The 17,441-nt window shown below is 41.6% G+C and overlaps 1 protein-coding gene across 1 annotated transcript in view; it reads left to right on the top strand.

Moving 5' to 3' along the window:
- Positions 1 to 8,842, top strand: part of KCNK10 (potassium two pore domain channel subfamily K member 10) — a 98,794-nt gene extending 89,952 nt beyond the window's left edge. Inside the window, exons 4-6 of the mRNA XM_090034991.1 lie at positions 303 to 489; positions 4,116 to 4,258; positions 7,586 to 8,842. Of these exons, the coding sequence (XP_089891117.1) occupies positions 303 to 489; positions 4,116 to 4,258; positions 7,586 to 8,209 (954 nt within the window). The 3' untranslated portion in view covers positions 8,210 to 8,842. The remainder of the gene's footprint in view (positions 1 to 302; positions 490 to 4,115; positions 4,259 to 7,585) is intronic.
- The last annotated feature ends 8,599 nt before the right edge of the window (positions 8,843 to 17,441 follow it).

Below are 17,441 nucleotides of genomic sequence, written 5' to 3'. Positions count from 1 at the left end.
TGTGCAGTAACTAATTGCATGTAAATTTAATACCTGCGCTTGCAGGTATCAAATTTATGTGTGAGCAGGGGTTTTTACTGCACAGTAAGCATGCACGTGTAGACATACGCACTTACTGCACAGTAAACTATGCTACTGCGCAGTTAAGCATCTCATGTAGACATGCCTAAAGGGATTGTTGTTAGGGTCTCACTTACAGGACTGATTCTGTATTTATGTTAAATTCATCAAATTAGGGAAAAAGTCCCAGTAATTAATAAAGAAATGTTTTGTATCTTTCTCTTCTTGTTTCCCTTTTCTAGAAAAAACAAGTGAGTCAGACAAAGATCCGGGTGATCTCCACTATCCTCTTCATTTTGGCAGGCTGCATTGTCTTTGTGACCATCCCTGCAGTCATTTTCAAACACATTGAAGGATGGACAGCTTTGGAGTCCATTTACTTTGTGGTTGTCACTCTGACCACAGTTGGCTTTGGTGATTTTGTAGCAGGTGAGCATGGCAATTCCACATATAATCTAGGGGCACTAAGTGTAAGTGCCTGGGCTCCTACCTGTTGCTCCAAGCCTTTTACAAGTATGTTGTATTCCACTGAACACTGTTCTGAATCTCTCTATCTGTTTTAAAGTGCATTTGACAATAACCCAGGTGTTCACGCATCTGAAGAGTGCAAGCTCCCAGCAATGTAAACAATGCAAAACTGGGGAGCTCAGAGTGTCTCTTATTATGGTATGAATTATTCATGAGTGAAATGACTCCTCTGTTGAATCCAGAACTTCTGAATTGTGTTTGTCTATTTTGCATCACATCGATAAGGGTCCTAATGAACAAATCAAATAGCTTTAGATGGCCATGCTTGTGTGTGTGAGCCAGGCAGTCCAATATAACTGATACTAGCTGAACAGCAGAACAATTTCCATTGCATGAGTTGCAGTTTCTTCAGAGGCATCTTTCAGGATTTTACTCTCCAGCCTTGGTAGAAATTTGATATTGTAGCTATTTGATTAAGAAAAATTAACAGTGGAAGTGAAGGAGTAATGGGGAATGTGCTGGGATGCTAAGAGAATTGTATGGTTTTTCTGGGATGAACACAGTACTAATAGGAGGATAAGGATTGAGCTTAATCATTTACCAAAGAGGGAGCTGTGCTGGGATTGGTGATCTGAGAGCTGGGGAAATGTAATTTACTACCTAGTTTTGATGCGGAATAAGTAGTTAGACACTAAATAGATTCTCTCTTCCCAATGGTGCATGAGCCTTCCTTCCATTAAGATTCATGGACATAACTAAGGCAGACAAGGTTCTTTGGGTAAATCTGATATCTTTTGTTAGACCAAATCAAATAGTTGGTTTAATAAATATATAATAATAAAATAAAAACCTTTCCTGGCTATGTCCTTAGACCAACACAGCTACAGCCTATACCCCTGGGCATAACAAATGCTCTGAGATAAGGATGGATCCCTGTGTTACAAAAAGATGTGCTTTATTTGTCCTCTTATTTCCTATTATACCAATGAAATCTGAGTTAAAAATATTAATATACAGCCATTTGGAGACCAGTTTTCTTGCTACAGAGTAATTTCTTTTTTTAAATGCTGCTCCTTACTCCTTTTTTGTTCGCTTTTGATACAGAAGACATAAATTATATGTGGAGATGTGCCTGAACTGAGCCCCAGATCCAAATATACTGGAACTTAAGGAAAGTTCAGAACTAAATCTGAATGTTGCAACTTTGGCCTTTCAGAAACCATCTGAACATAAAGACGTTTTTACTGTTAGTTGTTATAGAACCAGAATGTTACAAAAAGAATGTGGGAGTTTCCCAATACTTTTCCCTGCTTTGCAGTACTTTCCCTTTCCCACTGGAATTGAAAAGAAAAATAATTCTAAAAAAACAGACCTTTTATTTTAAAATACATTTAAGGTGGATAAATCTAGCATCATGTAGTAGCACCCACCTAGTGTGTTGCTAGAGCCAAAAAGTAAATAGGGTTCTTATGGAGTAAAGCAGTGTCAACAGAGGTATGCTGATTTACACTAACTGAGAATTTGGCCCAAAGTCTGTAAACTGAAGTGTTTTGTAAGTGTTTTTACAGCTCTTGAACATAGTGGAAAATATATCACAAAACAGTATTTGATAGGCTGCAGAAACATGATGCTACACTTCATTCACTGCCTGGTTACTCCATGTGACAGACCAAGGCAATCTGCTTTACAGCAAGCTTCCACTGGGACATGTGTGATCAGAATGGCCTCATTGTGCCATAGCAACGGCAGCCCCCACCTTCCATCGTTTCACACGGCTGAGAATTGGAAAGGCAAAGTGATTCATACAGTGTATAGAGGGAGATTAGCATCAAAAACAAAATTTGGGGCCCTGCCAACCCTTGAATGCCTGGGCTTTCATGGGAGTGTTCAATCATTGTAAGTACACTCAAACCTAGTCTGGGTAAAATTCATTTTAAGGGTTTATTAGAATGTATCTGATTGCAAACAGGCTGTAAAAGCTCGGGGGGGCGGGGAGCATTCCATTGTAGCAGCATGCAGTGTCTGTCACTGCAAGAAAACATGAACATACACACCATATTTTCTCGCATACTATATGACCCTAAAAGAGATATGCACCTTGTTTCTGGGAAGGTATAATGAGCAAAAAAAAGAAAAAAAAGGATTTTCCTGGAATTATGACTTCAGTAGAGCAGGGCAGAGCCTAATCTTCAGCTCATTTGCACTCTGTTTCCTACACAGGCAAAAGGTACTATTTAACCCTTTTGCAGCTAAATTGGTAGCAGTATTTGGCTACTCAGACAAAAGGCGAAACACTCAGACGAAAGTGTAGCTGCTGCTGAAGACTGGACTTCATAGGCAGATGTAGGATTTTGAAAAGAGCTAAAATAGACTGCAGGGCTTTGAAATAGGAAAGGAGAAACCAGGAGTAGCTAACAGCCAGCAAAATTGCTGAAGAAAGACTAACTTGATTAGTGCTCCATAAAGATTGTTAAAAAGGAGAGTTTGTCATTAACACCTTTGGAGTGAAGAATGGTTAGCAGGAATCAGATAGATTAGAATTAGCCAGTTCACTCCTTCAGTGACACAATGGACTCCCTCTGTCAGCAGTGCCTGAATAGAAATGCCACTGCTGCCTGGCAGTTGGTTTTAAAATTTGGGTGCAAGAAGAATCAAAACAGGGTCTGATCACACCTCTTCCCCCCTCCACCCCTGCCCCCACCATTGTTTTGCCCCTGCTGGACTCTACCCCTCTCTTCATGCAGCTGCTGAAGGGAAGAGAAGGAAAAGACGCATCAGCTATCTTACAGCATCTTCATCTTTCTATTCTAGGCAGAAAATGAGCTTCCCCTCTTAAGAAATGCACCCAGGCTTTGGAAGGCTAATTTTGGAAGGGAATGGGGCCTGTGGTATGGGAGTAACTATGGTATCTATCGGGGTAGTCAACTCCCAGCATGGGTGCCAGAGTGTGGCACTCAAAGACATTTTGCTTGGCACTTGTGCCTCTGGGTGGATGGTGAGGAAGGGGCTGGGGCTACATGGCCAGAACAAAGATCAGGCCCTCAGTGGTTCCCCTGCTATCTGCCCTTGGCACACAAACAAGTTGAAATTTTGGGTGTTTTTGGCACTCTAGATCCAATAAAGAACTCAGGTATTTGAAGTAGGATTTAGCTGTGTAAGTCTGCAACTGCAATCCAAAACACTTTTGCTCAGCTTCTTCCTGACTCTAGATCCAGCTAAACTTTACCAGCCACTTCCTTTTTTGACAATAATATTACCTTGATGGTTAGACTTGACCTCTGCAAAAACTAGAAACTAGAAACCCTAACCCTAATCCTATACTCATCTCAGAAAATGTGTAATGTAAAGAAGAAAATTGTTGCATCATCAGCATCAAAATATTAGACTGTTTTGCAGGGTCTCCATTCAGGAAAAGACCATGTACACCAGACTAGACTCCCTTAATCATCAGGTAGGACTACAGGAAGGTACTGATTAGAACTTGAAAATACTTTCATGATTTGCCAGAAATACAGAGGGTCTCCAGTTAAATATTTAGCCATCTCATGGTTCTTAAGAATGAATAGAACAATATCTGCTTATTGCAGGGGGAAATGCTGATATCCATTATCGGGAATGGTATAAACCTTTAGTATGGTTTTGGATTCTCGTTGGTCTTGCCTACTTTGCTGCTGTCCTGAGTATGATTGGAGACTGGCTAAGAGTTCTATCCAAGAAGACAAAAGAGGAGGTATGACCACTAATTTCTCAGTAATTTGTTACTTCATAAAAGTACTTGCCAGATTGCTGCTAGCCAGGAAAAGATGGTCTTGTATGTGGAACGGATGCTAAATGATTGCCTTGATTTAGCCTAGTCACTGCCTCTTTTCAAATCTATTTTGAAATAGGTGTCATGGTACCAATTATCCTTGATTAACTTCAGCCAAAACACTATCCTCCACAATTGATAGGGAAGGGAAGAAAATATGCTATTGACTCAAGGTACAAAATGGAGGGTAGTTGCCATGGCTGAAACATTAAAGTCTGTTTTGGAGCAGATTGGCATAATAAATGTACGTAATTTAATCTCTTCATATAGCCATAACAACACCTACTTTGGGAGATTAGTTAGCAAATGCATAACCAAAGAACAGTTTGTCAGATTGGTACTGGTGTTTGTCAAGAGAGTCATTTGTGAAGTCAGCTGATTCATGTGAGGCTAAATGTATCCCTGGTGTATCTCCAAGGAGACAAATGGAGATACATCATGGAAGAATTTGGTCTATGATAGTGGACTGAGCAGCTATATAAGCCTAAATCCATTATATTCTGACTTATTCATTTGTCTTCTTTTTTTCCCCATTTCAGAAGAAATGTGGCTTCTTATTCTTAAGTCATTATTCTATATCTGTGTGCCTGAAGACACTAACATAATACAGTTGAAAATGTTTAGGAACATTTGAATGGAACTGTATTTTTCTTTGGACAACCCACAAGAAATGCTCTGTTTTGAAAGTCCATGCTTGGGGAAACAAACCATTTAAGAACCGGTATGGGGAAGAGCCTCCTACACTTTGGGATGGTATTTACAAAATTCAAGGCTTTATGGAGACTTTATACTGCCACTAAAGATTGTAGTTAGTGACTTTCTGAGAAAGGACAACAAGCTAGCTGCTAGATGGTCTTTCAGGGCAAGTCCTGATGAGCATGCATGTGCAGTAAGGCTGTGCGAAGCTTTGGGTGCTGTTTTGATTCGGAGAAGACTTGGCCTGATTCAGTGGCCAAATCTCTGAATCTGAATTGAATCAGGAGACCAGTTAAAATGTTTGAATCAATTTGAAGCTCTCTGAATTGATTTGGAAAAGATTCGAAGAGCTTTGGGAACTCAGGCATTCCCTCCTGGCTGCAGCAGGGAGCTGGACCCGGACTTCATACTGGTAAGTAGGGGGTGGGGGGTAAAGGAGGGGAGAAGGGACCATGAGGGGACCCCCGTTAGGCCCCATCCCCTGCCTAATCCCCATGGGCCCCCCAACATCCCCTGACCCCAGCCTGCCCCCCCAGCCTCCCCCGCCATGTCTGTCTGCCCACTCCAGCTCCTGGTTGTTTAAAAAAAAATCAACCTACTCACTGGGTGTTGCCAGGTGGAGGGGAGGAGTGATCCCTGCTGCTCCCCACTGCCCTGAACTGTGTGGGGGGCTCTGCCACAAGGCCCAACCCCCCCCAACTGTCTCAGTTCCCCCATGGCTGCCTCGCCTGCCTCAGCTCCTGGCCCTTTAAAAAAAACAAAAACCCCTGACTCACCAGCTGCTGCAGTGGGCTCAGAGCTTCTAGGGGCTTGTGGAAGAGCCCCCCCCATGCAGTGCAGGACAGTAGGGGGCAGCGGGGATTGCCCCTGCCCCCGCTGGTCAGGAGCCAGTGAGTTCGGGGTTTTTTGTGCTTTTTTTTTTAAGGGCTGGGAGCTGGGGCAGTTGAGGTAGCCATGGGGGGGCTGGGATAGTGGCTGGCGGTCAGGGGGCTCATGGCAGAGGCAGTGGGGGACAGTGGGGATGGCCCCTTGTCAGGCAGTAGCCAGTGAGTGGGGGCTTTTTTTTTCAAAGAGCCAGGAGCTAGGGTTGGGCAGGGCAGCCATTGAGAGTGGGCAGGGGGATGGGGCTAATTTGGAGATTTGTCAGATTCGGCAGTAGCTGAATCTCTGAATCAGATTCAGCTGAATTGATTCAGGACAGTGATTCGAATCACTGAATCGAATCACTGTCCCCTGAATCAGCCAAATCTGAATCCGAAGTGAATACTAGCTGCTTCACACAAACCTAATGTGCGGTTTGCAGCACCTCTAAGCAGTTTGGGGTTCTGCAAACTGCACATGGCAGACATGAAATTGTTTACTATGCTGCTATTTTGCAACTTGGTAGTTCCTGGGGGTCAGAAAAAACTGGCACTGAAAAAAATTTCAGGCAGGAATGTGGCATCAGCATGTGCTGCCAGAAAGGGAGCCTGGCTCCAAGTGACTGTCTTGGTACTGCTGCTGCCCTGGGAGGTCCTCAGGACTCCAGGTAAGGTTGCTCAAGTACACATGCATGGTATGCCTGGGGACAAATGGCAGTGGTAGAAATATGTGCCACTGCTATTTGTCCCACGGGAAATGCACGCCCCTGCATGTGCATGCTCATCAGGATGGACCCTTAGGGCCAGATTTTATTCCACATTTTAGTTACAGATATGGGTAATTCTGTTCCACCCTGTTCAAGACCTGCAAATCCACTAATGCATCTACTTTTGTAACACACACTCATCTTACCCTTCGGACCGAGTCACAAAAAAGCAGTAAGGAGGAGAAAGACCTAGCCAACATTTATTTATATTTAAAGTTTTTCAGGGATTCAAGCAATCTGAAACAGAATCACACTTATGTGCCTAAGTCTACTTTTGCAGCCAAGAGGTAGAATAGAACCTGGACCTCAGTCTTTTGAAATACTTGGAATGGATTAATAAAAATATAGATGTTAAATGAATTCTTTCATGGGATAATACAGAAACTTCAGTTAGATTGCATAGCTGTAGTTGTGAGCAAAAGATAGGAATAGGCGGGCATGTTGTTTTGTTAATGCCTTAGTTATTAAAGACTTCAAAGCCCGATATAGAAGAATGCTTGTTTGCTGGTGCTGTTGTGGAGGAAGTTAGCATAATTATAGCTGTTAATTTTATCTCCTCCTCCTGTCTACCTGTTGAGTGCCTGGACCTTCTCCATCAATAATTTTATTGTTCTAATCAAGGAAGGCTTGGTAGAAGTTTGGGAATCTTTTAACTTGCAGTCCAGATATAAAATGATTTCTGGTGGTACCAAAATGTAGGAAAAGTAAACAAGGCATTCATATGGCACGGAGTCCAAACCTCGTATGATTAGAGCTTGATGACCACTGACGAATTCTGGGAAAGTTTGGCTTAGGCTTTGGATCTAGATCTCAGCCCTGCAGATTGGATGAATCTCTAATGACAGAGCATACAATAAAAAGTTTGTGGTGTTATTCTATGGAAAGATTTTCCCTGTTTTGATTCTATTTTTTTTTCTCTTGGAAAGGTTGGTGAAATAAAAGCCCATGCAGCTGAATGGAAAGCCAATGTGACTGCTGAGTTCAGGGAAACACGGAGGCGACTCAGTGTGGAGATCCATGATAAACTTCAAAGGGCAGCCACCATTCGGAGTATGGAGAGGAGGCGCCTAGGGTTGGACCAAAGGGCCCACTCATTGGATATGCTCTCTCCAGAGAAGCGCTCTGTCTTTGCTGCCTTGGAGACAGGACATTTCAAGGCCTCATCTCAGGAAAGCATCAACAATAGACCTAACAACCTGCGCCTTAAAGGAACAGATCAACTCAACAAGCATGGGCAGGGGGCATCAGAAGACAACATCATCAACAAGTTCGGCTCTTCATCTAAGCTAACCAAGAGGAAAAACAAAGACCTGAAAAAGAGCATTCCAGAGGATGTGAGGAAGATTTACGAGACCTTTCGAAACTACTCCTTGGATGAGGACAAGAAGGAAGAGGAGACTGAGAAGATGTGCAACTCAGAGAACTCTTCTAGCACAGCAGTCCTGACCAATTGTATCCAGCAGCACTCAGACCTGGAGAATGGAATGATCCCCACTGAAACCAAAGAAAGGGAACATGAAAACAAAGCATTACTTGAAGACAGAAATTAAATGTAAAAGATGCTTGACTTTGATTAATGTTAGTGTTTTTTATACACACATATATATATATATTGACACGTGCCTTATACAGACTCCTTATTCAGTCTGAATTACATAGCATCGAAGAATATTTCACTGTGCCATAATGACTAAAGCTTGCTCTGCCAAAACAAAACACAGTGCAATGGAAATAGAAAGCAACACAGGAGATTACCATGGCAAAATGCAAAGAGAGGCTTACCATGGCAATACAACCAGAGTGCTACCACCAGGGCATAATATGTTAAAGGGCAGCTATGTTAAAAGAGCTCATGGGAGGGCAAAAAAAATGGTTGAGAATAGTGTATCTTTTCAGCGGATTATGGCTACATTAATCCTCCCACTAGGAATGAAGAAAACAGGAGAAATGGTTGGAATGAACTACAGATGAGCTAGCAACGTTTAGTAAGGTTTAGTTGACGTTTTGGCACGTGATCCAAGCTAGATCTTTTTTCAGTTTTTAAATCAGATGCATTACCTTTCTAACTCCAAAAGAATGTCCATAGACATAAGTTCCAGCTGGATGCTGGTAGCAAAATCAACGCAGACATGTTAAAGGGTGTGATTTGCTTTTTTTCTTTAAAAAATATGAAAATACAAAAAAACCCCACACTGTTGATACTTATCTTAACCAATGACAAAAAAATAAGAAAAAGGAAAAAAACCAAAAAAAAAAAAGGAATTTTATTCTCTCTCTTATTGGAAGTATACAATATAAACTCACAAATGCTGAAGAAATCACAACTTCTAGTGCTACAATGTTTAAAAGAGGAAAAACAAAATTTCAAATGAAGTTTTGTTTGGCACATGAAACAGTGGGCCAGCAATTTTTAAAATTTTATTGTTCACACTTTATATCACTGAAGGGAATTCAGTTTTAATGCTGTAATACTCTAAAGACAGAAAAAAAAGCTATAGGCTTTGCATGATATCAGCAACCTGCTGTTCTCTGTAGCTGAATTTGAATTTTAAAGAATAGGCATAAGAGTATATCTAAAACTAAGATGAGGGCCAGGGCAACCTTAGAATCTCAGGGCTCTATGTCCCTTTTGGTGGGTTGGGGTTTAGACATGAGCTTCAGTCATAATCTCAAAAAAAAGAAAAGAAAAAAAAAGAATATGGTAAAAAACTATGATGAACATCTTTTAAGTGCTTCTAGCTTTAAGTGCCATTAATGCTGTCATATTTTGTAACTTTTTAAACAAGTATTTTGAATAATTTATTTGCTTTCTTTTGTTTTTTCTTTGTTTGATACTTACTCTCTTCAAGATCCTTTTCTCAGTAGAATCTAAACACAAGCTCTGTGTGTTTCAAAACTAAAAATGAGACATAACCAAACTGTGAGAGTTTTTTTATTTGGTGTTTGGACATGTGGCTATGCGAAGCACAAATGTCTCCTGACTTCAGAGTAAAGACTCCAAAAAATGCTGTGGAATAATTAATGGGAAATGCAGATAACTTTAGACCTGGTGCACTCAATTTGTGACATGCATTGTCTGTCATTACAAGCAAAGAATTTTGCATGTTGAAAGTGGGGCATATATGATTGCACAACTTATGTTTTTTTTCCCTGCACCTTCACTCTGTTGACCTGCAATTCTGACTGCACCCCTTATGGGTTTGCAGCCAAAGTAAGCATGGTTGTAGAATGAAGAGATGTTATGAGTCTTACAGACTGCTCATACATCCAGGCACTTTCCAGTCATGAACACATAGATTTTATGGAATTGCAGGCCACAAACCATATGCACAGAAATGCATGCATAATTTTTGTATACACTGTTTGAGATTTCACCTGCAAATTGTTACTTGCACACACAGTTACCATGACTGTGGGGCGCAGTATGCGAAAGCACATGTAAATAAGGAATGTGCATATTTGCATATGCAATTGCTTGTGCACAAATTGCAACTCTAGGCCAAAACCGTGGCTGCAGGAGAGCAGAGGAATACTGACTATGGCCTCTCTTACTGATTCACCTCAGCTGAAATATTGTGTTGTAACTTTAATCCAGTTATCCAAATAGGCTGTTCTAGACTAAACATGAAAAAAATCACTGGTTGAAAAATTTAATCATGTGGGAATGGCTTTGCCCAATAAAGCAAAAATTGGATTTTGCTTAATCCATTGACAAATCTGTTAAGCTACAGGGACAGATTCTGGCTTTTCCAACCAGTGGCATGATGCAGAGATTTGGATGGGGGCCTTGCTATTTAGCTAGAATCCCCAAGAAACATTGAAGCTGATTTCTTTTGGAGGCTCCCATGCAGCATGTATCAGACCACAGCTTTGACACCCTGGGGAGGTAGAGGAGACGTTTCCTTTCATGACAGGTCAGTGCAATGGAGATAGGGTTATGACTATGACTATGCTCAAATCCCATCCAACTTCAAATCCCAGAAAGATGCTAGCAGGGGAAAGTATCTATACAAGAATAAAAGCCCGTTTGCCTTGCCCCTTTCCTTGTGTATCTATGTAGGAGCCAAACCAAATGTGGACCACAAGGGCACTGGCCAACACATTCCTGCTAATCTCATTTTGAATTGAGTTGCTTCTTACTTTACTACCTACACAGGCCCACAGAGGATTAAACACACCTGTCTCAGGATTGGGCTCAGTAAAGTTTTCTGCTGTTCAAATCTATGGTTTGACTTAAGTCCATTATGGATCTAGGAGCTAACTGTAGATTTGGGTTTGGATTCCAGACAAGGTACAGAAATGTTAGATCTGAGGTTCATATCCCTGTCAGTCTGGAAATATTGTATTGCACTTTATTTTTTTATTTTGCCTGAATAGGGTACACAGAAGGAACTACTATGATTCCAAAGTGTACAGTATACGTATACTGTATTAACAATTCTCCTTGATTACCACTGTACCTAGTGTAATTTCTTCTAGTAGGACATGCTAGGGGTGGGCAAAATGGTGGATCCAGCTGGCAGCCAGTTTCCATGGCGACCCCAGTAGCAGTTGGGGCCAGTCTCCATGGAAAACGTGGTCCTGCTGGTACAGCCCTGCTGCTTCTGGGATCTCCATGGAAACTGGCTGCAGCAAGGGGGGAAGGGACTGCTGGGAAATGGAGTCCACCACGGGCCTGATCCAGCCTGTGAATTAGACTTTGCCCAGCCCTGGCCTAGCTGCATCCTGTTTAGCACCACCCTTCAGGTAGTTGAAGGCTGCTATTAAATTCTCCCTCAGTCTTTTCTTCTCCAGACTAATTAAGCCCAGTTCCCTTAGCCTCATCTCGTAAGTCATGTTCCACAGCCCTCTAACCATTTTTGTTGCCTTCTGCTGGACTCTCTCCAATTTGTCCATGCCCTTTTGTAGTGGGGAGCCCAAACTGGACACAGTACTCCAGATGCGGCCTCACCAGTGCTGAACAGAGAGGAATATCACTTTCCTTGATCTGCTGGCAATACTCCTACTCCTACTCCTACTATTGGCTCAGATTCAGTGTATTGTCCACTGTAACCTCCAGGTCCTTTTCTGCAGAGCTGCTGCTTAGTCAGTCCCCAACCTGTACCTGTGATTGGGTTTGTTCTGTCCTAAATGCAGGACTTCACAGTTGTCCTTACTGAGCCTCATGAGATTTCTTTTGGTCCAAACCTCCAATTTGTTGAGGTCTTGTTGAGTCCTAAGCCTACTCTTCAGCATATCTACTACTCCTTCCAGCTTGGTGTCATTTGCAAACTTCAGTGGTGTGCTCTCCATCCCATCTGCCACATCATACTGAGTCTTTAACCACTGTAAAGCTCTCACCAATTTTGCATAGTGGCTGTTTGGGGTTTTAACTTCATCCACATCAGATTTTCTATACAGTTTATTTGCCCTTTTACAAATTTTATGTGAAATAATTAATTTTAAAGAAATATTAGTTAATGGCCACCATCATTTGCATTAACTAAACCTCATCTTGGGTGTAGTGGGGACATTATAAATGAGTGGTGCTTTTGCTGTCTGATTTATGATGTCCCTAGAAGCTCTTGATGGAATTATGTGCTTGTTAAACCAGTTTAGTGCATTGCTTTTTTCTGTATTTTTTCTAGTAGCTTGAGCAAGTCAGAATGAGTTTGGATGATGCCCATTTCTTACCCATGAGCATCAATAAAATATGGGCTGTACCAGGATCTTTTGGGGCTAGGATATTCCCTAAACCAGGGTAAAGAAAATCAAAACTAGGTCTGTATGCTCATCTTATGGCAAACCCTGAGACATATTTATCTGAATATGTTTATATTTATGTTGTTTATGGGTATTTTTTTTTTTGCTCAGGAGAACATTTATGCTGCCAAAATAAAATGAACTGTTATATTCATACCCTTTCCAGCCTCAAGAAAAAAAAGTACGTAAAGACCAGAGTTCATGCTATTTAGCATATTAACATACAGCAGTAATACAACTGACTAAACAAGTAGGAACTAAATGGTGCCCCAAGCAGCTTCAGTTCCTCCCTCACCCCTGTTTATTGTGACCCAATATTAAGGTTTAACTACTTTAGGGCCAGAACCTGCTTCTGTTGAAATCAATGCAGTCAGGAGGAGCAGGATTTAACTCATAGGGTGCATCTACATGTGCAAATAATGCAGCTGAATAAACTCCAGCGCAGTTTGTACTAGAATTTATTGCTCCCAGACACTGCATTTGCATGTGCATCTGGGATTGCAGCACGTTGAGCTGGGGTGGAGCAGCCCTGGCTGGCAGGGGGCTTTAGGGGTCAGCCTGCCAGCCCAGGGCTGTTTCACCCCAGCTCGGAGTGCTGTGGAGGGCTGGCTCGGGTATAAGGGTGTTGAATTATGGGGCTAGCCAGCAGACAACTCACACTGAAGCATCCTCATGCCCCAGCCAGTGTCATGAGCATCTACATGTGCGTTATGGTGGAGTAAATAACTCTGCCATAGGATAGTACTTGTGCCAGGCAGTACTATCCTATGGTGGAGTTAATTAGTTTGGTCCAACCTATTAGCACCGTACATGCAGACAGTTACGTCTTACTGAGGAGCTAATTAGTCAACTCTGCAGTAAATGTTGCATGTAGATACTCCCATAATGTTGTAAACCCATCTGAACAAAGACCTGTTATTTTTATGCATTTGTAAAGTACCATGTGCACTTAATGATATGATATATGAATAAGAAATGCAAATAATTCCAGCTCCATACATGGCTCCTGAGATAATAAAGTACCCACAGAAAATGGAACCACAAATGCAAATTAACAGAGATTCCTGAAAAACAAATATAAAATGCTAATCCTAGGTAAAATAAGGTAAAATAAACCACAAAAAGAATTTAGGCCTAGATTTTCAAATTTATTTAGGTACTGAGTCCTATTTAGGCAGAGCTAGATGCCTAATACCTTTTAGGCTGTGGGCCTTAGTGTCTGTACAATCTGCTTTTGTCACTGACAAAGTTTTCTTTTTCAATTACCTGATGCAGCTCCATAACCAAACTAGCATATGTTGCATCATATTACTGAAATCAGATGCTGACAAGGAGCAGTGGCAAAAAGCTAGTCTGGAATAGCCTTATAGTAGTAGAAATGTATTATATCTGAGCTGGGTTACACTGGGTTGAATAGGTCACTTTAATTACAGGCCCCATTCATAGTGCTGGTAGGTACTCAGGATCAGCCTGCATTTGAAATGGTTGTATATATATAGCCTTGTGCTTGTGTGCACACACATCATATCAGAACATGTATACAGTCCTTGCACGAAAATCTAATGGCAATGTCCTTCACTTACGTAGTTTCAGTTTAAATTTTTGTGTTACCCCATTTCTGTACGCAAGTCACATATCAACCTAGTAGTCTCAGTATAAAATATAGATACTTCTTATTTTGAGGATAATGGACGTCACTCTAGCAGGTGTCTAGGCAACTGGGATTTGGTTTTATGCTGAGCTATTTAACAGTAAATCACAAACTGGTGATTATTTAGAATGTAAGAGAGAATATTTTTTTCTCCAAAATATATTCTACTTGCACACACTCTTTCCCTCCTCATAAGAGCTGTGTGCTGAAAAGGAAAAGCTTAACAGTGCCTAATGTGATATGCAAACCAAACATACCAGCCTTCAGTCTATCTTTCAGAGATTTCACAGATCCTAGAGTTGTGTGCTAGATTATCAATTGTAATTAGAAACAGGTATAATTTACATCTGGATTGGAATTTCTTCACAGTCTGAGCAATATTCTAGCGTAAGAGATGGGGCCCATCTCCTGTAGTTCATGCTCAAACGCGATTGACTGAAACATCCCCAAGTTCTACAGGAGTTCCTGTCTGATGTTCAGGATTGGTGGACTGAGCTGAGAAGTTACAATTTGCAGTTTTCAGCTCTTGATTTATTCAAAGTGTGGAGGTGTCTCCATATGGGATTTGAATCCAGTTTGTCTGTTTCTGGCCCATTTCAAATTATAGCATAATTAATAATTAGATTCACTTGCAGAGATGTTCTACCTATTCTTTTTCTGTCTCTCTCCCAGTCTTTCTCCCTCTCTCTTCTCTTTCTGTAAGATTTAATGGTGCTGTAGAAAGGCATTTTCAGAAAAAGGAGGATTTCATAAATGTTATTAGTCAGGGTACTGAGCAGAATGTGCTTGTACCATCTCAATAAGTTTTGCTGCTATTGTCTTTATTTTATGATGTAATGTTTTTCAATGATGGAAAAAATGCAACAAAGACCTTCTGGAGGATACAAACACTTTTCCTGTTGTTCTTGGTTTCTTTCTCATTTTATTTTCTGGGAAGAGGAGCTATCGCTCCAGCATTAGTCTTACTTTTGCATACAGCTACAGAAAACAGTGTTGGTGTCACTTGCTTTTTTTCTTTTTTCTTCTTACCTTAATATTTTTTCCCTTTGTTGGCAGAATTCATTGTTCTCTTCCCTCAGTTTTTAATTTAGGGAGCAGTGGTGGTGGGAATGAAATGATGATAGGAAGAGGAGGCACGGCAAAAACTTTTCATATGTAACGAATACCCACTAGGTCAGTGCTTTGGGGGAAATTCCTAAAATGACAAATTTAGATGTCGTTCTCCATGTGACATGTACAGGAGCGACCAATATGTAGAAAAGCAAAGATAAGAACTTCTTAGGAGCACAGTGATATCTGTCCATGGAAAGTGTTTTTCAGCCTGCCACGTGGGGACCTGCTGATTCCTGGGGATGAGGAAGAATCACTATAGGATACTAGAGCAGGGAAGAAAACAAGTTGCTTTTCCCTAGGAGGGAGAGCTGAGTTTTGCCTTCCTGGTTCAAGTTAAATCACAGTCCCCCAGCATCCCAACATGCTTTCCAGCCCTAGGCTGGGCGGTGTTGTCTGCTCCAGAGAGCAGGGCTGGCCCTGCCCCTCTGCTCCCTAACTGGAGCAGTGAGGGCTGACTGACAAGGAAAGCCTGGCTGGGGATGCAGCTTAGTCTGGGGGGAGGTGGGGGACTGCCCACGCAAACCCCAGCTGGGATCTGGGGCCAGGGAAGGGAGTTAAACACCCCCTCTCCTGCTCAAACTTACTGCTGGCTGCAACAGTGGACTACAAATCCCAGAGGTACCTGGAAGCAGGAACAGGAAGTAATGAGCAACCCTGCAGAGTCCTGCTACTGGAATTCTAGACTGCAAATCCCAGAGACCTTGGGGGCAGCTGGAAGAGGAAGTGAACACACAGCCAGAGAGCCATGCTCTAGCACCCCTTGGCTTCTGGCTTGAGCCACTGCAGGCATGTGGTTGCATTTCCTGAATCAAAGGTAAACATTTGTTCACTTCTGTTTCAATTTAATCTTTGTAGCTTAGACTGAATAGATTCAGGCTCAGGCTTTTTGACTGTCTATACTTAGCCTTTCTGTAGTGAATCCTCATTTGCTTCCTTGCTTCCTTTTGGGTACCTCTTGTTTGCTCCAGCCTGCTGCTGTATTCTGTCTCCTTCAAGTTGGGGCTAATCTTTCCTTGCATGGAAAACAGAGCAGCTCCCTTCAAGCAGCCAGGGGACATGAGTCCCAGCAACCGTGGGACCAGAGAAGAGATGGTACAGCCATTTCTCCTTAAAAATGAAGAAACAAGAGTATGAAAGCATGGCAGCACTTGCAACACATCTATTCTTCCTCAGAACCTTTGTGCAGGATGTTAAGAGTTACACTGAAGAACTGACTAAAGCAGGATTTACTTAGTGCTGTTTGCTGTTTTGCATAAGGGTTGCTATTTTTTAAATAAATTGTTACAATGTGGTAAGCAGATAGATGCTTCTTTTAAAAATATTTAAATATAGAACTAGAATGCTGGAATTGAACTCAACAAGAAGGAGGATCCCACACAACACTTTACAGCACAATACTTGGCCAACCAAGTACCAAGACACTTTCCCAAAGGCATTAAATATCTCCTCAGATTTCACACAATTTCCACAATGACCTCTGTAGCATTACCCATAGGCTGCCTGTACCCTCTGATTTTGACATTTTTTGTATACTGGCACCCCCTTTGTGTTCCTCCTTCCTTAGCAATGTCCTTTAGTGAGAGATGGACACCTTTAATGTGGGATGATGGGCTTATTGTGTGGATATACGCCAAATGCCATCCCAAGAAGCAAGAGGGATCCTACCTCTGTAACCCAGTGTACAAACACTTCCCTAGAACAAAGGAGTCCTGAGTTTTGGGCTCTGCCCATTATACTGTCTATGCATTTTATCCCATGACTATTTCATGTAATACCAGCAGCCTGCATAGGTTTAGAAATCTAATAGAGTAAGTTTTTATTGGTTCTACCTGTGCAAATCTGCTGGCAGCAAATAAGGAAGCACAGATTCCATGGCAAGAAATGTCCTGCAGCCCCTCTGTTCCGAGTGATGATATGTGTGAAAGTGAGTACCCTGCCTGATTCAGAACCCAAACTTGCAACTGAGATAAAGCTCATATAATCACTTCACATATAGTCATTATGATGCAATAACAGGGAGGAGGCTTACTATGTTGTTTTGGCATCATTTTTAAGACTTAGGGCATTGTTCAAGATACTGTACCAAGAGAGGTGAGAATTCCTGAAATGACTGTGACGTCTACCAAAGTACTTTTTAAGATCTCAGACAATCCAAGTGACACCTCTATTGGTGTGAATACAGCAGTGCATTTTCAAGGAATTAAGCACACACTAAAATTTATAATGCATGTGTTAATGTGAATTTAAACATTTTCTCTGGTACACAGGCATTTACA

This window comes from Crocodylus siamensis, chromosome 2 (genome assembly GCF_052110815.1).
Source record: "Crocodylus siamensis isolate JL-2025a chromosome 2, ASM5211081v1, whole genome shotgun sequence".
NCBI lineage: Eukaryota > Metazoa > Chordata > Crocodylia > Crocodylidae > Crocodylus > Crocodylus siamensis.
Note: the sequence above shows the minus strand (reverse complement) of the source record. Positions and strands in the feature narration are given on the sequence as shown.